Here is a 25,326-nt window from a genome sequence, read left to right as displayed (position 1 = left end):
CATTCGAGAGGAGAAAACGTATGAATGAACACCGGAACTCATCCGAGTGTTCGAAAATCGAAGATGTCCAAACGCACCACATGCGAGAGGAGAAAAGGTATGAATGTACACCAAAACTCATCCGAGTGTTCGAAACCGAGGATGTCCTAACGCACCGCATGCGAGAGGAGAAAAGGCATGAATGAACACCGGAACTAATCGAGTGTTCGAAAGCAAAGATGTCCTAACCCACCCCATGCGAGAGGAGAAATGGTATGAAAGAACACCGGAACTCATCCGAGTGTTCGAAACCGAACATGTCCTAACGCACTGCATGCGAGAGGAGAAAAGGTATGAATGTACTCCGAAACTCATCCAAGTGTTCGAAACCGAGGATGTCCTAACGCACCGCGTGCGAGAGGAGAAAAGGTATGGATGAACACCGGAACTCCTCCGAGTGTTCGAAACCGATGATGTCCTCATGCACCGCATGCCAGCGGAGAAAAGGTATGATTGTGCACCGGAATTCCTCCGAGTGTACAAAAATCGAAGATGTCTTAACCCACCGCATGCGAGAGGAGAAAAGGTACGAATGAACACTGGAACTCATCTGAGTGTTCGAAACCGAAGATGTCCTAACGCACCGCATGCGAGAGAAGAAAAGGTATGAATGAAAACCGGAACTCATCCGAGTCTTCGAAACCGATGATGTCCTAACGCACCGCATGCGAGAAGAGAAAAGGTATGAATGAAAACCGGAACTCATCCGAGTCTTCGAAACCGATGATGTCCTAACGCACCGCATGCGAGAGGAGAAAAGGTATGAATGAAAACCGGAACTCATCTGAGTCTTCGAAACCGATAATGTCCTAACGCACCGCATGCGAGAGGAGAAAACGTATGAATGAACACCGGAACTCATCCGAGTGTTCGAAACCGAAGATGTCCTACCGCACCGCATCCGAGAGGAGAAAAGGTATGAATGAACACCGGAACTGATCCGAGTGTTCGAAACCGAGGATGTCCTAACGCACCGCATCCGAGAAGGGAAAAGGTATGAATGAACACCGGAACTCATCCGAGTGTTCGAAACCGAAGATGTCCTAACGCACCACATGCGAGAAGAGAAAAGGTATGAATGTACACTGAAACTCATCTGAGTATTCGAAACCGAGGACGTCCTAACGCACCGCATGCGAGAGGAGAAAATGTATGATTGAACACCGGAACTCAATCGAGTGTTCGAAGCCGAGGATGTCCTAACGCACCGCATCCGAGAGGAGAAAAGGTGTGAATGAACACCGGAACTGATCCGAGTGTTCGAAACCAAAGATGTCCTAACGCACCGCATGCGAAAGGAGAAAAGGTATGAATGAACACCGGAACTGATCCGAGTTTTCGAAACCGAAGATGTCCTAACCCACCGCATGCGAGAGGAGAAGAGGTGTGAATGAACACCGGAACTCATCCGAGTGCTCGAAACCGAAGATGACCTAACGCACCGCATGCGAGAGGAGAAAAGGTGTGAATGAACACCGGAACTGATCCGAGTGTTCGAAACCAAAGATGTCCTAACGCACCGCATGCGAAAGGAGAAAAGGTATGAATGAACACCGGAACTGATCCGAGTTTTCGAAACCGAAGATGTCCTAACCCACCGCATGCGAGAGGAGAAGAGGTGTGAATGAACACCGGAACTCATCCGAGTGCTCGAAACCGAAGATGACCTAACGCACCGCATGCGAGAGGAGAAAAGGGATGAATGAACACCGGAACTCATCCGACAATTTGAAACCGAAGGTGTCCTAACCCACCGCGTGCGAGAGGAGGAAAGGTATGAATGAACACCGGAACTGATCCGAGTTTTCGAAACCGAAGATGTCCTAACCCACCGCATGCGATAGGAGAAAAGGGGTGAATGAACACCGAAACTCATCCGAGTGCTCGAAACCGAAGATGACCTAACGCACCGCATGCGAGAGGAGAAAAGGGATGACTGTACACCGGAACTCATCCGACAATTTGAAACCGAAGGTGTCCTAACCCACCGCATGCGAGAGGAGGAAAGGTATGAATGAACAACGGAACCCATCCGAGTGTTCGAAACCGAAGGTGTCCTAGCCTACCCTATGCGAGAGGAGAAAAGGTGTGAATGAACACCGGAACTCATCCGAGTGTTCGAAACCGAAGATGAACTAACGCACCGCATGCGAGAGGAGAAAAGGTATGAATGAACACCGGAACCCAATCGAGTTTTCGAAACCGAGGATGTCCTAACGCACCGCATTCGATAGGAGAAATGGTATGAATGAAGACCGGAACTCATCCGAATGCTCAAAACCGAAGATGTCCTAACGCACAGCAAGAGAGGAGAAAAGGTATGAACACCGGAACTCGTCCGAGTGTTCGAAACCGAAGATGTCCTAACGCACTGCATGCGACAGGAGAAAAGGTATGAATGCACACTGAAACTCATCCGAGTGTTCGAAACCGAGGGTGTCCTAACGCACCGCGTGCGAGAGGAGAAAAGGTATGAATGAACACCGGAACTCCTCCGAGTGTTCGAAACCGATGATGTCCTGACGCACCGCATGCGAGATGAGAAAAGGTATTTATGTACACCGAAACTCCTCCGACTGTTCGAAACCGAGGATGTCCTAACGTACCGCATGCCAGAGGAGAAAAGGTATGAATGAACACCGGAACTCATCCTAGTGTTCGAAACCGAGGATGCCCTAACGCACTGCATTCGAGAGGAGAAAAGGTATGAATGAACACCGGAACTCATCCTAGTGTTCGAAACGGAGGATGTCCTAACGCGCCGCATCCGAGAGGAGAAAAGGTATGAACGAACACCGGAACTCAACCGAGGGTTCGAAACCGAAGATATCCTAACGCACTGCATGCGAGATGACAAAAGGTGTGAATGAACATCGGAACACATTCGAGTGTTCGAAACCGAAGATGTCCTAACGCACCGCATGCGAGAGGAGAAAAGGGATGAACGAAAACCGGAACTCATCCGAGTGTTCGAAACCGAAGAAGTCCTAACGCACCGCATGCGAGAGGAGAAATGGTATGAATGAACACCGGAACTCATCCGAGTGCTCGAAACCGAAGATGTCCTAACCCACCGCATGCGAGAGGAGAAAAGATAGGAATGCACACCGAAACTAATCCGAGTGTTCGAAACCAAAGATGTCCTAACGCACCGCATGCGAGAGGAGAAAAGGTATGAAACAACACCGGAACTGATCCGAGTGTTCGAAACCGAAGATGTCCTAACCCACCGCATGTGAGAGGAGAAAAGGTGTGAATGAACACCGGAACTCATCCGAGTGTTCGAAACCGAAGATGACCTAACGCACCGTATGCGAGAGGAAAAAAAGGATGAATGAACACCGGAACTCATCCGACAATTTGAAACCGAAGGTGTCCTAACCCACCGCATGCGAGAGGAGGAAAGGTATGAATGAACAACGGAACTCATCCGAGTGTTCGATACCGAAGGTGTCCTAACCCACTGCATGCGAGAGGAGAAAAGGTGTGAATGAACACCGGAACTCATCCGAGTGTTCGAAACCGAAGATGACCTAACGCACCGCATGCGAGAGAAGAAAAGGTAAAAATGAACACCGAAACCCAATTGAGTGTTCGAAACCGAGGATGTCCTAACGCAACGCATCCGATAGGAGAAAATGTATGAATGAACACCGGAACTCATCCGAGTGTTCGAAACCGAAGATGTCCTAACGCACTGCATGCGGGAGGAGAAAAGGTATGAATGTACACCGAAATTTATCCGAGTGTTCGAAACCGAGGATGTCCTAACGCACCGCGTGCGAGAGGAGAAAAGGTATGAATGAACACCGGAACTCCTCCGAGTGTTCGAAACCGATGATGTCCTAACGCACCGCATGCGAGAGGAGAAAAGGTATGAATGTACACCGGAACTCATCTGAGTGTTCGAAACCGAAGATGTCCTAGCGCACCGCATGCGAGAGGAGAAAAGGTATGAATGAACACCGGAAGTCATCCGAGTCTTCGAAACCGATGATGTCTTAACGCACCGCATGCGAGAGGAGAAAAGGTATGAATGAACACCAGAACTCATCCTAGTGTTCAAAACCGAAGAAGTCGTAACGCACTGCATGCGAGAGAATAAATGGTATGAATGAACACCGGAACTCAATCAAGTGTTCGAAACCAAGGATGTCCAAACGCATCGCATCCGAGAGGAGAAAAGGTATGAATGAACACCGGAACTCATCCGAGTGCTCGAAACCAAAGATCTCCTAACCCACCGCATGCGAGTGGAGAAAAGATAGGAATGAACACCGAAACTCATCCGAGTGTTCGAAACCAAAGATGTCCTAACGCACCGCATGCGAGAGGAGAAAAGGTATGAATGAACACCGGAACTGATTCGAGTGTTCGAAACCGAAGATGTCCTAACCCACCGCATGCGAGATGAGAAAAGGTATGAATGAACACCGGAACTCATCCGAGTGTTCGAAACCGAAGATGTCTTAACGCACTGCATGCGAGAGGACAAAAGGTATGAATGTACACCGAAACTCATCCGAGTGTTCGAAACCGAGGATGACATAACGCCCCGCGTGCGAGAGGAGAAAAGGTATGAATGACACTGGAACTCCTCCGAGTGTTCGAAACCGATGATGTCCTAACGCACCGCATGCGAGAGGAGAAAAGGAATGAATGTACACCGGAATTCATCCGAGTGTTCAAAACCGAAGCTGTCCTAACCCACCGCATGCGAGAGGAGAAAAGGTAGGAATGAACACCAGAACTCATCTGAGTGTTCGAAAACGAAGATGTCCTAATGAACTGCATGCGAGAGGAGAAAAGGTATGAATGAAAACCGGAACTCATCCGAGTCTTCGAAACCGATGATGTCCAAACGCACCGCATGCGAGAGGAGAAAAGGTAGGAATTAACCCCGCAACTCATCTGAGTGTTCGAAACCGAAGATGTCCTAACGCACCGCATGCGAGAGGAGAAAAGGTATGAATGAAAACCGGAACTCATCCGAGTCTTCAAAACCGATGATGTCCTAACGCACCGCATGCGAGAGGAGAAAACGTATGAATGAACACCGGAACTCATCCGAGTGTTCGAAACCGAAGATGTCCTAACGCACCACATGCGAGAGGAGAAAAGGTATGAATGTACACCGAAACTCAACCGAGTGTTCGAAACCGAGGATGTCCTAACGCACCGCATGCGAGAGGCGAAAAGGTATGAATGAACACCGGAACTGATCCGAGTGTTCGAAACCGAGGATGTCCTAACGCACCGCATCCGAGAGGAGAAAAGGTATCAATGAACACCAGAACTCATCGAGTGTTCGAAACCGAAGATATCCTAACGCACTGCATGCGAGATGAGAAAAGGTATGAATGAACACCGGAACACATCCGTGTGTTCGAAACCGATGATGTCCTAACGCACCGCATGCGAGAGGAGAAAACGTATGAATGAACACCGGAACTCATCCGAGTGTTCGAAACTGAAGATGTCCTAACGCACCGCATGCGAGAGGAGAAATGGTATGAATGAACACCGGAACTCAATCGAGTGTTCGAAGCCGAGGATGTCCTAACGCACCGCATCCGAGAGGAGAAAAGGTATGAATGAACACTGGAACTCATCCGAGTGCTCGAAACCAAAGATGTCCTAACCCACCGCATGCAAGAGGAGAAAAGGTAGGAATGAACACTTCATCCGAGTGTTCGAAACCAAAGATGTCCTAACGCACCGCATGCGAGAGGAGAAAAGGTATGAATGAACATCGGAACTGATCCGGGTGTTCGAAACCGAAGATGTCCTAACCCACCGCATGCGAGAGGAGAAAAGGTGTGAATGAACACCGAAACTCTTCCTAGATCGAAACCGAAGATGACCTAACGCACCGCATGCGAGAGGAGAAAAGGGATGAATGAACACCGGAACTCATCCGACAATTTGAAACCGAAGGTTTCCTAACCCACCGCATGCGAGAGGAGGAAAGGTATGAATGAACAACGGAACTCATCCGAGTGTTCGAAACCGAAGGTGTCCTAACCCACTGCATGCGAGAGGAGAAAAGGCGTGAATGAACACCGGAACTCATCCGAGTGTTCGAAACCGAAGATGACCTAACGCACCGCAAGCGAGAGGAGAAAAGGTATGAATGAACACCGGAACCCAATCGAGTGTTCGAAACCGAGGATGTCCTAACCCACTGCATCTGATAGGAGAAAAGGTATGAATGAAGACCGGAACTCATCCAAGTGCTCGAAATCGAAGGTGTCCTAACCCACCGCTTGCGAGAGGAGGAAAGGTATGAATGAACAACGGAACTCATCCTAGTGTTCGAAGCTGAAGATGTCCTAAAGCACCGCATGCGAGAGGAGAAAAGGTATGAATGAACACCGGAACTCATCCGAGTCTTCGAAGCTGAGGATGTCCTAACGCACCTCATGCGAGAGGAGAAAAGGTATGAATGATAACCGGAACTCATCCGAGTGTTCCAAATCGAAGATGTCCTAACGCACTGCATGCGAGAGGAGAATGGGTATGAATGAACACCGGAACTCGTCCGAGTGTTCAAAACTGAAGATGTCCTAACCCACCGCATCCCAGAGGAGAAAAGCTAGGAATGAACACCGGAAGTCATCCGACTGTTCGAAACCGAAGATGTCCTAACGCACCGCATGCGAGAGGAGAAAGGGTATGAATGAACACCGAAACTCAATCGAGTGTTCGAAACCGAGGATGTCCAAACGCACCGCATCCGAGAGGGGAAAAGGGATGAATGAACACCGGAACTCATCCGAGTGTTCGAAACCAAAGGTGTCCTAACCCACCGCATGCGAGAGGAGAAAAGATAGGAATGAACACCGGAAGTCATCTGAGTGTTCGAAACCGAAGATGTCCTAACGCACCGCATGCGAGAGGAGAAAAGGTATGAATGAACACCAGAACTCATCCGAGTCTTTGAAACCGTTGATGTCCAAACGCACCGCATGGAAGTGAAGAAAAGGTATGAATGAACACCGGAACTCATCTGAGTGTTCGAAACCGAAGATGTCCTAACGCACTGTATGCGAGAGGAGAAAAGGTGTACGCAATGGGTTAGAGTGAGAAGCTCTGACATCTCTCTAGAAAACCCTAGGTTTTCTAGGGTTCAATATCTCATTGATTTACGATGTCCGGAGTTAATGCTATCCCTGATGAGTTAAATGCGAAAGTTAATGATCCCATTTGTTCCGTAGGATCTGGCCTCTAGAAAGAGAGTATTCGTTTGGGAGATCTTGAGTTAGAAACACGAAGAATCCCGTCTGTGTTCAAAACCATGGATGATTCTGCAGCAAAGATGGTCAGTTCACCCTCTCTAAGTGGGAATATTGTGTCTAGCGCAGAGCATGGAGATGCAGTGGAGTGTGCTTCGGGATTGAGGAACCCAGATCTTTTGGGTACAGCTGTGATAGGGCAAATCGATTGGGTTGCGAGGTCTCGAGCACGATCTGAAGGGGTTGAAGGGGTAGATCGAACCGCGGTTACTCAGATCGGCGCTGATGAGGTCACTCAGGGTAATATAGATCTTTTGGGAAAGCTTAAAGCCCCAATGATCTTAGCTTCAGAGAAGGTAGGTGGCGAGGTCGTCCCTTCGACTCCGATAGGGCAGACCTCTAACCCTTGATGGTCAGAAAGTGTTGACAACGAAGACTACAGATTTCAAAATCTTCCAGATAGCCTTGATGTTACTAGAATCAGAGGAGAAGGGAGGAGTCGACCAGCTCCCGATGTTTTACCTGTGGGTAATGATCCAGAAAATCTTGCTGTGAATATTCCTAACCAGTCTGGTGGTCGAGGAAGGGGCGGAGGAAGTTACCGAGGAATGAGAGGGGGTCGAGAGGGTAATGGAGGTAGGAGCTCCTCTGATGATGTGGGGCTTAATCAGCCTCAGCAGAGATCTTGGGCCAACGTGGCTGCGGCCTATCTCCTGTTGTAACACGATCTATAAATGCATTGCCAAGATCATTGCCAATAGAGTTAAGATTGTTCTTCCGGATCTTGTAGATCCTGTGCAATCAGCTTTTGTCCAGGGTAGACGGATCTCGGATAACATCTTCTTGTCTCAGGAGATAATGAGGGGTTATCATAGAAATTCTAAAATTCCCAAGTGTGCTATGAAAGTGGACATTATGAAAGCCTATGATAATGTTAGGTGGGAGTTTATTCTTGACATCTTGTCAGCTATGAACTTTCCCCCTTGTATGATTATGTGGATCAAGGCTTGTATGACGAGCCCTTCTTTCTCGATCTGCATTAATGGGAGTCTCCATGGGTATTTCAAAGGGGCTAGAGGGCTTAGACAAGGGGATCCGATGTCCCCTTACTTGTTTGTTTTGGCTATGGAAATCTTAGCTAGAATTTTGGCTGAAAAAGCTTGTGATCCCCTTTTCAAGTTTCATTGGAGGTGTGATAAAACCAAGATCGTCAACCTTTGCTTTGCTGATGATCTTATGATTTTCAGTAAAGGTGATACTGCCACTGTCAACCTTATCATGCAAGGCCTAGAGGAGTTTAGGCAATTGTCTGGTCTCACCCCTAGTCCTAGTAAGAGTAATATATTCTTCTCGCGGTGTAATAGGGAGCTTAAAAATGACATTCTTCGTATTTCCAAGTTTACTGAGGGCACTCTTCCGGTGAAATACTTGGGTGTGCCCTTGATCACTACGAAGCTTAAGGCTACTGATTGTAAGATTCTGGTTGAGAGGATCACCAAGAGGATTAAGAGCTGGACCAATAGACTCCTCTCTTATGCGGGTAGAGCTCAACTTATCCAGACTATCCTTTTTTCTATGCAAGTCTATTGGTCCTCACTTTTTATCCTCCCAAAAAAGGTGATTAGAGAGATTGATAGCATTTTGAGATCTTTTCTTTGGTCGGGTGTTGATTTGAAGATGCATAGTGCTAAAATCGCTTGGAATAATGTCTGTAAGCCTAAAGGTGAAGGGGGCTTAGGGTTTAAGGAGATGGGGGTTTGGAATAGGGCGGCTATCACCAAGCATGTTTGGTTCTTGTTCTCCGGAGGGGAAGGATCTATGTGGTGCCAGTGGGTTAAGTCTTACTTACTTAAGGGTAAGAGCTTTTGGCATATTAAGATGCCTAGTGACCCCTCATGGGTCTGGAGGAAAATTCTGTCTCTTAGGAAAAATATCTTCCCTCTTATCAAGTTTTTTTTTTTTTTTTTTTTTTGGGTAAGTAATAAAAAAAAAAAAAAAAAAAAAAACTCTTATCAAGTTTGGTAATGGGGAGAAGGTGTTTCTGTGGTTTGATAATTGGCATCCTTTGGGCTCTTTATGGGACAGATTTGGGCATAGGATTATGTATGACACGGGTCTTCCTTTCGAGTCCAAAGTTAGTGCTGTCATATCTAATAATGATTGGAAGTGGCCTATTGACAACTCTTGGGAGATCAAGGAGTGGATTTCTTCTACTCCTCTTGAGCTTAAACCTCGTAGGGATATCCAGGATTGTCCTGTCTGGAACTTGACTGTGGATGGGAATTTTACAATACAATCTGCGTGGAATTGTTGGAGGGATAAGGGTACTAAAGTGCCCTGGGCTAATCTTGTTTGGGGGCATCCGTCCATTCCTAGGGTCAGCTTTGTGGTCTGGATGGCCATTCACGAGAGATTAAACACGGGGGATAGGCTGCATCTATTCGGCCTTGTTCCTAATCCTACTTGCCCCCTTTGTCATGGTCTTGAGGAGAATCACACTCATTCGTTTTTCAGGTGTGTGTATTCTTCTAGGATCTGGGGTGCCATTCAGGTTAAGTGTAACATTAGCTGGCCCCAATTAACCTGGCTGGAGTATGTGGTCTACGCTACTAAGTCCACCAGAGGCAAAGCTTTGAAGTCTTCTCTTACAAAACTCTCGTTTCTGTGCACTGTCTATCAGATCTGGATTGAAAGGAATAGGAGGATTTTTAGCAAGGAGTTTAAACCTGAGAAAATTGTGACTAATCTTATTGTCCAAATGGTTAGAGGTAGGATGCTTTCTATGTATAATCTGACTAACTCTGCAGGTGATGCTTGGTATCTGTCACAATGGAATCTACCTACAACAATTATGAAGCAGCCCCAGGACAACAATGCTGGGAGCATATTGAGTGGGGACAGTTTACCTATACTGAGGGTTGAGTGAGGGTGAGCAAATATTGTGGGGTTTTCTAATTGGCTACTCTTTTGCAGATTTATACCATGGATGCTTGTTCTAACTTGATGATGTCTTCCTACTCTCTAGCATGTTCGGCTAATGTCATATGTGGGCCGAGTGAAGTGAGCCAAAATAATTTAATTTTATCTTGTGGGTTGAGAGATGTGAGGCTGCTCACAATTATATTTCTAATTGTTATTATATATTCTAACTTTTATGTGCAGGTTAAGGAAGCTCCCTTATACAGCAAAACAGTTGAGATCATGAGTGAGTTGGAGAGATGTGGGCCTAGTGAAGAGAGGACATATACTGTGTGGAGTGTTGTTATTAGATGTGGGCCGAGTGATGAGAGGTCTCATATTCTAAGAATTATTTTCCTCCTTCTCTATGATGTCTCATGTAATATTGGCACTTACTATCTAGTTCTCTTTGGGCAGGTTAAGCAGAAACCTGTATGGTGGGTTTATTTCTGGCAGTCTCCTTTGTACTGTTATTGGGACTGTTATTGGACTACGGCTGCAAGTTGCATGCTGGTGGGGAAGGCTCTTGGCCGATGGCAACAATCTGTGGCTGGTAACGACCTCGGTGAAGCTATATGCTGTGTGGAGATGCTTTTCGGTAATGGCAGCAAGGTGCGGCGTGCCTAGGCATTTCAGTGGGTTCATAAGCTGTTTTCAATTCGGGTTGTATATATATCTGTATGGTGGGACTGTAATTATTGTATATTGTAACGCCGTCCCCTTTTTTTGGGTACTCTGTTTATTAGATCTGGACATGTTTGAGTCTAAGATTAGGGCTGTTTTTTTTTGGTATTCACGGTGAACTTTGTATTTCTCCAGTTCGGTGATTCTCTGGGAAGGTGTAGATCTTGTGCAAGTTCCCTATCTGTTGTGGGACATGGTTCTTGAACAAGTATTTTGTTCCTCTTAGTTGGGCGTTGGTGCCAATTTTCCTTTTCTTTTTGTTTGGACATTGTCGTTGTTTTTTTGTTTTGGGGTAGGGCCTGGGGTATGCCCCTTGTCAACGTGTAAATTTTCTTGTTTTATTTATTTCTTACTTACCCAAAAAAAAGAGAGGAGAAAAGGTATGAATGAACACCGGAATTCATCCGAGTGCTCAAAACCAAAGATGTCCTAACCCACCGCATGCGAGAGGAGAAAAGGTAGGAATGAACACCGGAACTCATCCGAGTGTTCGAAACCAAAGATGTCCTAACGCACCGCATGCGAGAGGAGAAAAGGTATGAATGAACACCGGAACTGATCCGAGTGTTCCAAACCGAAGATGTCCTAACCCACCGCATGCGAGAAGAGAAATGGTACGAAAGAACACCGGAACTCATCCGAGTGTTCGAAACCGAACATATCTAAACGCACTGCATACGAGAGGAGAAAAGGTATGAATGTACACCGAAACTCATCCAAGTGTTCGAAACCGAGGATGTCCTAACGCACCGCGTGCGAGAGGAGAAAAGGTATGAATGAACATCGGAACTCCTCCGAGTGTTCGAAACCGATGATGTCCTCACGCACCGCATGCAAGAGGAGAAAAGGTATGAATGTACACCGGAATTCCTCCGAGTGTTCAAAACCGAAGATGTCCTAACCCACCGCATGCGAGAGGAGAAAAGGTAGGAATGAACACCGGAACTCATCTGAGTGTTCGAAACCGAAGATGTCCTAACGCACCGCATGCGAGAGGAGAAAAGGTATGAATGAAAATCGGAACTCATCCGAGTCTTCGAAACCGATGATGTCCTAACGCATCGCATGCGAGAGGAGAAAAGGTATGAACGAACACCGGAACTCATCCGAGTGTTCGAAACCGAAGATGTCCTAACGCACCACATGCGAGAGGAGAAAAGGTATGAATGTACACTGAAACTCATCCGAGTATTCGAAACCGAGGATGTCTTAACGCACCCCGCATGCGAGAGGAGAAAAGGTATGAATGAACACCGGAACTCATCCGAGTCTACTTACCCAAAAAAAAAACTCATCCGAGTGTTCGAAACCGAGGATGTCCTAACGCACCGCATCCGAGAGGAGAAAAGGTATGAATGAACACCGGAACTCATCCGAGTGTTCGAAACCAAAGATGTCCTAACGCACCGCATGCGAAAGGAGAAAAGGTATGAATGAACACCGGAACTGATCCGAGTTTTCGAAACCGAAGATGTCCTAACCCACCGCATGCGAGAGGAGAAAAGGTGTGAATGAACACCGGAACTCATCCGAGTGCTCGAAACCGAAGATGTCCTTTTTTTTTTTTTGGGTAAGTAAGTCATAAAATAAAGACAGTAAAATGTACAAGTTTACAAGGGCATACCCCAGGTACGCCCTACAACAAATAATAGACAAACGAATACATCACAAAACTCCCACTAGACATCCTACAACATAAACATAACATAAAAAAAAACAGAACCCCACTTTGCCCATATATCCTTTCCGAAGATGCCCTAACCCACAGCATACGAGAGGAGAAAAGGTATGAATGAACACCGGAACTCATCCGAGTGTTCGAAACCGAGGATGTCCTAACGCACCGCATCCGAGAAGGGAAAAGGTATGAATGAACACCGGAACTCATCCGAGTGTTCGAAACCGAAGATGTCCTAACGCACCACATGCGAGAGGAGAAAAGGTATGAATGTACACTGAAACTCATCTGAGTATTCGAAACCGAGGACGTCCTAACGCACCGCATGCGAGAGGACAAAAGGTATGAATGAACACCGGAACTCAATCGAGTGTTCGAAGCCGAGGATGTCCTAACGCACCGCATCCGAGAGGAGAAAAGGTATGAATGAACAACGGAACTGATCCGAGTGTTCGAAACCAAAGATGTCCTAACGCATCGCATGTGAAAGGAGAAAAGGTATGAATGAACACCGGAACTGATCCGAGTTTTCGAAACCGAAGATGTCCTAACCCACCGCATGCGAGAGAAGAAAAGGTGTGAATGAACACCGAAACTCATCCGAGTGCTCGAAACCGAAGATGACCTAACGCACCGCATGCGAGAGGAGAAAAGGGATGACTGTACACCGGAACTCATCCGACAATTTGAAACCGAAGGTGTCCTAACCCACCGCATGCGAGAGGAGGAAAGGTATGAATGAACAACGGAACCCATCCGAGTGTTCGAAACCGAAGGTGTCCTAGCCTACCCTATGCGAGAGGAGAAAAGGTGTGAATGAACACCGGAACTCATCCGAGTGTTCGAAACCGAAGATGAACTAACGCACCGCATGCGAGAGGAGAAAAGGTATGAATGAACACCGGAACCCAATCGAGTTTTCGAAACCGAGGATGTCCTAACGCACCGCATTCGATAGGAGAAATGGTATGAATGAAGACCGGAACTCATCCGAATGCTCAAAACCTAAGATGTCCTAACGCACAACAAGAGAGGAGAAAAGGTATGAACACCGGAACTCGTCCGAGTGTTCGAAACCGAAGATGTCCTAACGCACTGCATGCGACAGGAGAAAAGGTATGAATGCACACTGAAACTCATCCGAGTGTTCGAAACCGAGGGTGTCCTAACGCACCGCGTGCGAGAGGAGAAAAGGTATGAATGAACACCGGAACTCCTCCGAGTGTTCGAAACCGATGATGTCCTGACGCACCGCATGCGAGATGAGAAAAGGTATTTATGTACACCGAAACTCCTCCGACTGTTCGAAACCGAGGATGTCCTAACGTACCGCATGCCAGAGGAGAAAAGGTATAAATGAACACCGGAACTCATCCTAGTGTTCGAAACCGAGGATGCCCTAACGCACTGCATTCGAGAGGAGAAAAGGTATGAATGAACACCGGAACTCATCCTAGTGTTCGAAACGGAGGATGTCCTAACGCGCCGCATCCGAGCGGAGAAAAGGTATGTATGAACACCGGAACTCAACCGAGGGTTCGAAACCGAAGATATCCTAACGCACTGCATGCGAGATGACAAAAGGTGTGAATGAACATCGGAACACATTCGAGTGTTCGAAACCGAAGATGTCCTAACGCACCGCATGCGAGAGGAGAAAAGGGATGAACGAACACCGGAACTCATCCGAGTGTTCGAAACCGAAGAAGTCCTAACGCACCGCATGCGAGAGGAGAAATGGTATGAATGAACACCGGAACTCAATCGAGTGTTCGAAACCGAGGATGTCCTAACGCACCGCATCCGAGAGGAGAAAAGGTATGAATGAACACCGGAACTCATCCGAGTGCTCGAAACCAAAGATGTCCTAACCCACCGCATGCGAGAGGAGAAAAGATAGGAATGCACACCGAAACTAATCCGAGTGTTCGAAACCAAAGATGTCCTAACGCACCGCATGCGAGAGGAGAAAAGGTATGAAAGAACACCGGAACTGATCCGAGTGTTCGAAACCGAAGATGTCCTAACCCACCGCATGTGAGAGGAGAAAAGGTGTGAATGAACACCGGAACTCATCCGAGTGTTCGAAACCGAAGATGACCTAACGCACCGTATGCGAGACGAAAAAAAGGATGAATGAACACCGGAACTCATCCGACAATTTGAAACCGAAGGTGTCGTAACCCACCGCATGCGAGAGGAGGAAAGGTATGAATGAACAACGGAACTCATCCGAGTGTTCGATACCGAAGGTGTCCTAACCCACTGCATGCGAGAGGAGAAAAGGTGTGAATGAACACCGGAACTCATCCGAGTGTTCGAAACCGAAGATGACCTAACGCACCGCATGCGAGAGAAGAAAAGGTATAAATGAACACCGAAACCCAATTGAGTGTTCGAAACCGAGGATGTCCTAACGCAACGCATCCGATAGGAGAAAATGTATGAATGAACACCGGAACTCATCCGAGTGTTCGAAACCGAAGATGTCCTAACGCACTGCATGCGGGAGGAGAAAAGGTATGAATGTACACCGAAATTTATCCGAGTGTTCGAAACCGAGGATGTCCTAACGCACCGCGTGCGAGAGGCGAAAAGGTATGAATGAACACCGGAACTCCTCCGAGTGTTCGAAACCGATGATGTCCTAACGCACCGCATGCGAGAGGAGAAAAGGTATGAATGTACACCGGAACTCATCTGAGTGTTCGAAACCGAAGATGTCCTAGCGCACCGCATGCGAGAGGAGAAAAGGTATGAATGAACACCGGAAGTCATCCGAGTCTTCGAAACCGATGATGTCCTAACGCACCGCATGCGAGAGGAGAAAAGGTATGAATGAACACCAGAACTCATCCTAGTGTTCAAAACCGAAGAAGTCGTAACGCACTGCATGCGAGAGAATAAATGGTATGAATGAACACCGGAACTCAATCAAGTGTTCGAAACCAGGGATGTCCAAACGCATCGCATCCGAGAGGAGAAAAGGTATGAATGAACACCGGAACTCATCCGAGTGCTCGAAACCAAAGATGTCCTAACCCACCGCATGCGAGAGGAGAAAAGATAGGAATGAACACCGAAACTCATCCGAGTGTTCGAAACCAAAGATGTCCTAACGCACCGCATGCGAGAGGAGAAAAGGTATGAATGAACACCGGAACTGATTCGAGTGTTCGAAACCGAAGATGTCCTAACCCACCGCATGCGAGAGGAGAAAAGGTATGAATGTACACCGAAACTCATCCGAGTGTTCAAAACCGAAGATGTCTTAACGCACTGCATGCGAGAGGAGAAAAGGTATGAATGTACACCGAAACTCATCCGAGTGTTCGAAACCGAGGATGACATAACGCCCCGCGTGCGAGAGGAGAAAAGGTATGAATGAACACTGGAACTCCTCCGAGTGTTCGAAACCGATGAAGTATTTCAGGCTCTTATGATCCGTGTAGACTTCACACTTTGCCCCATACAAGTAATGCCGCCAGATTTTCAAAGCAAAAACAACCGCGGCCAATTCTAGGTCATGTGTTGGATAATTCTTCTCATGTGGCTTCAACTGTCGGGAGGCGTAAGCAATAACCTTTCCGTTCTGCATTAACACACAACCCAAACCCTAGATGCGTCACTGAAAATCACAAAATTTTCCGTACCTGAAGGTAGTGTCAAAATTGGTGCAGTAGTCAATCTTGTCTTCAATTCATGAAAGGCTGATTCTCTTTCACTATTCCACTCAAATGGTTGTCCTTTACGTGTCAATTGGGTAAGAGGCACGGCTAATTTCGAAAAGTCCTTTACAAACCTCCTGTAGTACCCTGCCAAACCCATGAAACTGCGAACTTCTGTCACATTAGTTGGTGTAGGCCAATTCACAATTGCTTCTATTTTCTACGGGTCCACTGAAATTCCTTCCTTGTTGATCACATGCCCTAAGAAAACAACCTCATCCAACCAAAACTCACATTTCTTTAGTTTAGCAAATAATTTCCTTTCCCGAAGTATTTGTAAAACAGTCCTCAAATGATGTTCATGTTCAAGTCTATCTTTAGAGTATATCAAAATATCATCGATGAAGACTACAACAAACTCGTCAAGGTAGGTTTTAAAAGTTCTATTCATTAGGTCCATAAATGCTGCCGGAGCATTAGTCACTCCAAATGGCATAACAAGAAACTCAAAATGACCATACCTCGTTCTGAATGCGGTTTTCTCAACATCCTCTGCTTTAACCTTCAGCTGATGATACCCGGATCTCAAATCAATCTTAGAAAACACCTGTGATCCCTGCAACTGGTCAAATAAGTCATCAATACGGGGTAAGGGATATTTGTTCTTTACCGTTACCTTGTTCAATTCCCGGTAATCAATACACAGGCGCAGAGTACCATCCTTCTTCTTTACAAATAACACTGGTGCACCCCAAGGCGAAGCGCTAGGCCGGATAAACCCTTTATCAAGAAGGTCTTGCAACTGTTCCTTTAATTCTTTCATTTCGGCAGTAGCCATTCTGTAGGGAGTTTTAGAAATAGGCTGGGTGCCTGGTACAGTCTCAATAGTAAACTCTATTTCTCTGTCTACCACTTCCCCTGGTAGTTCATTCGGAAACACGTCTGGAAATTCTCTAACAATAGGAATTTTATTCAATTCAACATTCACGGATTGTTCAGTCAATACATAACACAAATAACCCTGGCACCCCTTCCTGATCAATTTGCATGCTTTCATTGCAGATATCAAATATGGTGGAGGCACTACCCCATTTCCTACAAACACTATCTCTTTCTGTTCTGGGGGTCTAAACACAACCCTCTTTGTCACACAATCTATAGTGGCACAATATTTGGTCAACCAATCCATGCCCAAAATTACATCGAAGTGTCTAAAGTTTAAGGGCAACAAATCTACATATAGGGTAGCATCCTCAATATGCATGTCACAAAACCGATATATATAGTCACATAACACAGATTCCCCCGATGGAGCAGACACACATAACAAATATGGCAACAATTCTAGGGGTCTTTTCAGTCTAGATGCAAATGCATATGTCACAAATGAGTGCGTCGATCCAGAATCAATTAATACAAAGGCATCCTGATTACATATTGAAATAGTACCTGAGACAACGGTATTGGCATTCCGCGTATCGCCCGGAACGAGTGCAAAAACTCTCCCTTGTCTCACTGTATCCCCAGTAGTAGCAGATCTCAAAGTGTTTCCCGGCTTTGGGATCGATGCAGTGGAGCTAGCAGCTACCTTCCCACTATTCTGATTACAATCTCGAGCTATATGCCCTTGTTTCCCACACTTAAAACAGGCTCCCGATGCACGGTAACAGACTCCACGGTGCCTTTTGCTACAAGTGTTGCACATGGGAGCCGTGTCTCGGGAAGAACTTGAGGTAGTTGAGGAGCCCGTGTTTTGCTTTTTCAGAAATTTCTTCTTCGAAAAGAAGCCTTGTCTTTTGTTGCCTCTCCATTCGGTTGTTGGCTTAGCTTGTCTAGCTATATTAGCCTCTGATATGATGGCCCGGTCAAGCACCCCGATGTAGGTTTCCAACTTCAGGACATTCACTCGCTCTAGGATGTCACTTCGGAGCCCACCTTCAAAATGCCTTGCCTTCTTATAATCAGTGTCAATTACGTGTGGTGCAAACCTGGCCAACTCAGTAAATTTGGCCTCATACTCAGCTACAGTCATACTGTCTTGTTTGAGTTCCATGAACTCTGCCACTTTCCTATCCCGGACACATTGCGGGAAGTACTTGTCATAGAAGATTTCCAAAAATTTCGCCCAATCAATATCTCTGTGGTTTTCCCTCATCAACATCCACCATCTTCTCGCTTCATCTTCTAGCATAAAGGTGGCTAGAAGCACTTTCTGTGTATCCGAGCACGGAAACACCTCAAACAGTTTTTCAATCCCAAGTACCCAAGCTTCGGCTTTTAAGGGATCTAGTCCACCATGGAACTGTGGTGGTTTCATTTTCTTGAATTCCTTGGTGAGAGCGATTATCCGATCATCATTTTGATTATCTGGCACAGGTGGTGCCGGAGGTGGAGGTGGCGGGTGTGGTTGCTGCCACTGTTGTTGCCACTCCTGTTGCTGTCTCAAAGCTTCTGCCATTTCCTGGATCAGTCTTTCCATTCTGTCCAGTCTGGCAGTAGAGGATTCCTCTAACTCATCACCTCTGGTCCTCACCATCTGATTAAACTTGCATTATATTTCATACAAAAGGTACACAAGTACGCATACACTAAGGAGCACATATTTCCAGATGATTTGCAATGCAAGTAGTTCACAACTTACGCATATAATTATTCATAACAAAACATTTAAGCATATAATCAATGCTTCCAAACTCGTACTTATCACATGAATGCATCCTAGATCTTATCTAGACGCTTATTGCTCTTTTTGGACAAGTGTGTGAGTTATTAACTCGTGCTCTGATACCACTCTGTCATGACCCGAACCCGCCCCTATGGGTTAAGGACATAACCGGCCAGTAATCCTGGGATTACCTACGGCCTCAGACCAAAACAGACATATCTTGTCAGAGAAAAGGGGCCAAACGGAAGCAATAAATAAAAACTTTGTCCATAGAGCCGTGCTTATATGCACATTAACAGACCACATTTAGTTACGTTAATAACCCACAGTTCAAAAGTACAGTTTCACAGAATTCATTACAAACAGGATCATCCAAAACGAGTCAACCTATGACAGACCATTTACATGATTACATGAAGTCCCTGCCGGCAAGACAAAACATAAATACATAGCTAAAGGCAAGGGTAGGTCTCAAGAGTGAGACGCAAGGCTGACTTCCTCAAAACTCGGATTTATCCTAGCAGACTTCACTGGGGCTGGGTTTGGACTTCCCTTGGCTCACCTACAAACACATGAATGAGCGTGAGCGATAGCCCAGTGAATAATATCAAATATAGCAGTTACATAACAATATGTAGAACAACATGCTCTAAACGGCCTTGGGCCCAATTCTTACTACTATTTAACGAATATATATAACTATACGAAATTCAAAACAAGTAACTGTAGTTCTAAACATTCTGGCCTTCGGCCCATTCGGATTTCCATTCATGGAGAAACGGCCTTCGGCCCATTCACTTATGTCGAAACGGCCTTTGGCCCACTCTTTTATGTCAAAACGGCCTTTGGCCCACTCTTTCATACCAAAACGGCCTTCGGCCCACTCATTCATGTCAAAACGACCTTTGGTCCATTCATTTCCATCAAAACGACCTTTGGTCCATTCATTCTTATCGAAATGACCCTTGGTCCATTCATTTACATCAAAACGACCTTCGGTCCATTCGTTCTTATCAAACGACCTTCGGTCCATTTATACCAAAACGACCTTCGGTCCATTCCTATCAAAACGACCTTCGGTCCATTCATTTACTCCTGTCGGACTTTTGTCCACAATCCCAATTAACAACTTATAGAGTTTATAGGGGAATAACAATTGGACATTTGACAAGCTTTCAAATATTGATATTACTCACAGTGATCGGTTTGTGGATGCGCCCTTGAGCTTGATCCTACACATTTCATGAGTACAAAAGGGTCACTAACAGTTCAATCCGTTCTTTAATTCACATATTCCTCTTTAGGCTTTATTTTTATCTCAATAACTCATTTACAAGGTTTAACATATGCCTAAGAGTACTTACAAGTGAAAGAGAACGGAAAACGAAACACAGAACGCATAAACAAAATTTCAGAAAATAGGGTCCCCGCTCGAGCGTCGACTTATCCGCTCGAGCGGACCCTTAAGGCCTGCAAAAGTACTGGTTGCATGAAAATTACGCTCGAGCGTTAAATAGGGCGCTCGAGCGGAAGGCCTGTCTACAAAATTCCACGCTCGAGCGTGATATATGCCCCGCTCGAGCGGACATCCAACTCTGCAAAAATGCTGGGAGCACGATTTTCCCGCTCGAGCGGCCATTACCCCGCTCGTGCGGACATCGAAATTCTGGAAAACCCAGAACTGTGTTCTTGAGTTCCAACATCGAATTCAAGGGCCCCAAATGCATGATTTCGGCTCAAACTTCATATATATGTGTACTAACATGATATAGACACTAAATTACCACATATTGAAACTCAATTCCCATGAATCAATCACATGCAAACCCAACTTATACCAAACTTACTTCCAATACATTAAATTCATGCATTTAAGTTTCATATCTTCATCAATCATGCATGCATGTCAATTCTTGACTCCATTTCTATTCCAATCAATGCAAATGGTGTTCATTCTCATGGAACACAACAAAAACATGCTTGCATGTAGGATTTAACACTCATATACATGCTTGATTATGCAAAACCATGGTGATTCTATACATGCATGTGCATTTTAACTTCAATTCCATCAACTAGAGTACAACTCTTGTTCTTGATCACCAATTAACCTTTAATTCACAAAATCACAAGTTCAAACTCAAGAATTCATAAACAATCACTTACCTAGAAGCTCAATCTATGGTCAGTTCTTGAGTTGGACTTCAAATTCGTAGCCTTGGGCCAAAAATTACACAACTTTCTCCCTCACTCTCTCTAACAGCCGACCTCCCCCCTTTCTTAGAGTTTGATCAGCCAAAAATGAAGGTATATGAGAGAATGAGGAGTGTAGTGCTCAAATACAAGAAGCCCCACTAGCCACATTTAAGATATTAAACAATTTGAGCACAATGCCATTAAATAATTCAATTTAATCTGGCCCGAATCAATTTTTCGATTAAATTTCACCGTAGGCTCTAAAAATTATGCCAATCACAATGGCGTAATCAATTTCGGGTTCTATGGCCGATAAAGCCCTCAATTAAATTTCCAAAGCTGATTATTCAAACAGATATTCCTACGGTGAACAGATAAAACTTCAAAATCACATATATTCACATAATGGCACATAAAATCATGGTAAACACATAATCATACTCAGTTTAAGGACCAATTGGCATATTACGGAACAGGGGTATTACACCAGATCTTTTGGGTACAGCTGTGATAGGGCAAATCGATTGGGTTGCGAGGTCTCGAGCACGATCTGAAGGGGTTGAAGGGGTAGATCGAACCGCGGTTACTCAGATCGGCGCTGATGAGGTCACTTAGGGTAATATAGATCTTTTGGGAAAGCTTAAAGCCCCAATGATCTTAGCTTCAGAGAAGGTAGGTGGCGAGGTCGTCCTTTCGACTCCGATAGGGCAGACCTCTAACCCTAGATGGTCAGAAAGTGTTGACAACGAAGACTACAGATTTCAAAATCTTCCAGATAGCCTTGATGTTACTAGAATCAGAGGAGAAGGGAGGAGTCGACCAGCTCCCGATGTTTTACCTGAGGGTAATGGAGGTAGGAGCTCCTCTGATGATGTGGGGCTTAATCAGCCTCAGCAGAGATCTTGGGCCAACGTGGCTGCGGCCTATCTCCTGTTGTAACACGATCTATAAATGCATTGCCAAGATCATTGCCAATAGAGTTAAGATTGTTCTTCCGGATCTTGTAGATCCTGTGCAATCAGCTTTTGTCCAGGGTAGACGGATCTCGGATAACATCTTCTTGTCTCAGGAGATAATGAGGGGTTATCATAGAAATTCTAAAATTCCCAAGTGTGCTATGAAAGTGGACATTATGAAAGCCTATGATAATGTTAGGTGGGAGTTTATTCTTGACATCTTGTCAGCTATGAACTTTCCCCCTTGTATGATTATGTGGATCAAGGCTTGTATGACGAGCCCTTCTTTCTCGATCTGCATTAATGGGAGTCTCCATGGGTATTTCAAAGGGGCTAGAGGGCTTAGACAAGGGGATCCGATGTCCCCTTACTTGTTTGTTTTGGCTATGGAAATCTTAGCTAGAATTTTGGCTGAAAAAGCTTGTGATCCCCTTTTCAAGTTTCATTGGAGGTGTGATAAAACCAAGATCGTCAACCTTTGCTTTGCTGATGATCTTATGATTTTCAGTAAAGGTGATACTGTCACTGTCAACCTTATCATGCAAGGCCTAGAGGAGTTTAGGCAATTGTCTGGTCTCACCCCTAGTCCTAGTAAGAGTAATATATTCTTCTCGGGGTGTAATAGGGAGCTTAAAAATGACATTCTTCGTATTTCCAAGTTTACTGAGGGCACTCTTCCGGTGAAATACTTGGGTGTGCCCTTGATCACTACGAAGCTTAAGGCTACTGATTGTAAGATTCTGGTTGAGAGGATCACCAAGAGGATTAAGAGCTGGACCAATAGACTCCTCTCTTATGCGGGTAGAGCTCAACTTATCCAGACTATCCTTTTTTCTATGCAAGTCTATTGGTCCTCACTTTTTATCCTCCCAAAAAAGGTGATTAGAGAGATTGATAGCATTTTGAGATCTTTTCTTTGGTCGGGTGTTGATTTGAAGATGCATAGTGCTAAAATCGCTTGGAATAATGTCTGTAAGCCTAAAGGTGAAGGGGGCTTAGGGTTTAAGGAGATGGGGGTTTGGAATAGGGCGGCTATCACCAAGCATGTTTGGTTCTTGTTCTCCGGAGGGGAAGGATCTATGTGGTGCCAGTGGGTTAAGTCTTACTTACTTAAGGGTAAGAGCTTTTGGCATATTAAGATGCCTAGTGACCCCTCATGGGTCTGGAGGAAAATTCTGTCTCTTAGGAAAAATATCTTCCCTCTTATCAAGTTTTTTTTTTTTTTTTTTTTTTGGGTAAGTAATAAAAAAAAAAAAAAAAAAAAAAACTCTTATCAAGTTTGGTAATGGGGAGAAGGTGTTTCTGTGGTTTGATAATTGGCATCCTTTGGGCTCTTTATGGGACAGATTTGGGCATAGGATTATGTATGACACGGGTCTTCCTTTCGAGTCCAAAGTTAGTGCTGTCATATCTAATAATGATTGGAAGTGGCCTATTGACAACTCTTGGGAGATCAAGGAGTGGATTTCTTCTACTCCTCTTGAGCTTAAACCTCGTAGGGATATCCAGGATTGTCCTGTCTGGAACTTGACTGTGGATGGGAATTTTACAATACAATCTGCGTGGAATTGTTGGAGGGATAAGGGTACTAAAGTGCCCTGGGCTAATCTTGTTTGGGGGCATCCGTCCATTCCTAGGGTCAGCTTTGTGGTCTGGATGGCCATTCACGAGAGATTAAACACGGGGGATAGGCTGCATCTATTCGGCCTTGTTCCTAATCCTACTTGCCCCCTTTGTCATGGTCTTGAGGAGAATCACACTCATTCGTTTTTCAGGTGTGTGTATTCTTCTAGGATCTGGGGTGCCATTCAGGTTAAGTGTAACATTAGCTGGCCCCAATTAACCTGGCTGGAGTATGTGGTCTACGCTACTAAGTCCACCAGAGGCAAAGCTTTGAAGTCTTCTCTTACAAAACTCTCGTTTCTGTGCACTGTCTATCAGATCTGGATTGAAAGGAATAGGAGGATTTTTAGCAAGGAGTTTAAACCTGAGAAAATTGTGACTAATCTTATTGTCCAAATGGTTAGAGGTAGGATGCTTTCTATGTATAATCTGACTAACTCTGCAGGTGATGCTTGGTATCTGTCACAATGGAATCTACCTACAACAATTATGAAGCAGCCCCAGGACAACAATGCTGGGAGCATATTGAGTGGGGACAGTTTACCTATACTGAGGGTTGAGTGAGGGTGAGCAAATATTGTGGGGTTTTCTAATTGGCTACTCTTTTGCAGATTTATACCATACCATGGATACTTGTTCTAACTTGATGATGTCTTCCTACTCTCTAGCATGTTCGGCTAATGTCATATGTGGGCCGAGTGAAGTGAGCCAAAATAATTTAATTTTATCTTGTGGGTTGAGAGATGTGAGGCTGCTCACAATTATATTTCTAATTGTTATTATATATTCTAACTTTTATGTGCAGGTTAAGGAAGCTCCCTTATACAGCAAAACAGTTGAGATCATGAGTGAGTTGGAGAGATGTGGGCCTAGTGAAGAGAGGACATATACTGTGTGGAGTGTTGTTATTAGATGTGGGCCGAGTGATGAGAGGTCTCATATTCTAAGAATTATTTTCCTCCTTCTCTATGATGTCTCATGTAATATTGGCACTTACTATCTAGTTCTCTTTGGGCAGGTTAAGCAGAAACCTGTATGGTGGGTTTATTTCTGGCAGTCTCCTTTGTACTGTTATTGGGACTGTTATTGGACTACGGCTGCAAGTTGCATGCTGGTGGGGAAGGCTCTTGGCCGATGGCAACAATCTGTGGCTGGTAACGACCTCGGTGAAGCTATATGCTGTGTGGAGATGCTTTTCGGTAATGGCAGCAAGGTGCGGCGTGCCTAGGCATTTCAGTGGGTTCATAAGCTGTTTTCAATTCGGGTTGTATATATATCTGTATGGTGGGACTGTAATTATTGTATATTGTAACGCCGTCCCCTTTTTTTGGGTACTCTGTTTATTAGATCTGGACATGTTTGAGTCTAAGATTAGGGCTGTTTTTTTTTGGTATTCACGGTGAACTTTGTATTTCTCCAGTTCGGTGATTCTCTGGGAAGGTGTAGATCTTGTGCAAGTTCCCTATCTGTTGTGGGACATGGTTCTTGAACAAGTATTTTGTTCCTCTTAGTTGGGCGTTGGTGCCAATTTTCCTTTTCTTTTTGTTTGGACATTGTCGTTGTTTTTTTGTTTTGGGGTAGGGCCTGGGGTATGCCCCTTGTCAACGTGTAAATTTTCTTGTTT

General features: G+C 45.3%; 1 protein-coding gene across 1 annotated transcript; it reads left to right on the top strand.

The window, feature by feature from the left end:
- The first annotated feature begins 21,970 nt into the window (after positions 1-21,970).
- Positions 21,971-24,930, top strand: LOC145797926 (uncharacterized). Its single transcript, XM_082885370.1, has 3 exons — positions 21,971-23,289; positions 23,426-24,257; positions 24,508-24,930. The coding sequence occupies exons 1-3, from the start codon at positions 21,971-21,973 to the stop codon at positions 24,928-24,930; spliced, it is 2,574 nt and encodes an 857-aa protein (XP_082741496.1).
- The last annotated feature ends 396 nt before the right edge of the window (positions 24,931-25,326 follow it).

This window comes from Camellia sinensis, chromosome 8 (assembly GCF_055761805.1).
Source record: "Camellia sinensis isolate YWXY chromosome 8, ASM5576180v1, whole genome shotgun sequence".
In the NCBI taxonomy this organism is placed as follows: domain Eukaryota; kingdom Viridiplantae; phylum Streptophyta; class Magnoliopsida; order Ericales; family Theaceae; genus Camellia; species Camellia sinensis.
Note: the sequence above shows the minus strand (reverse complement) of the source record. Positions and strands in the feature narration are given on the sequence as shown.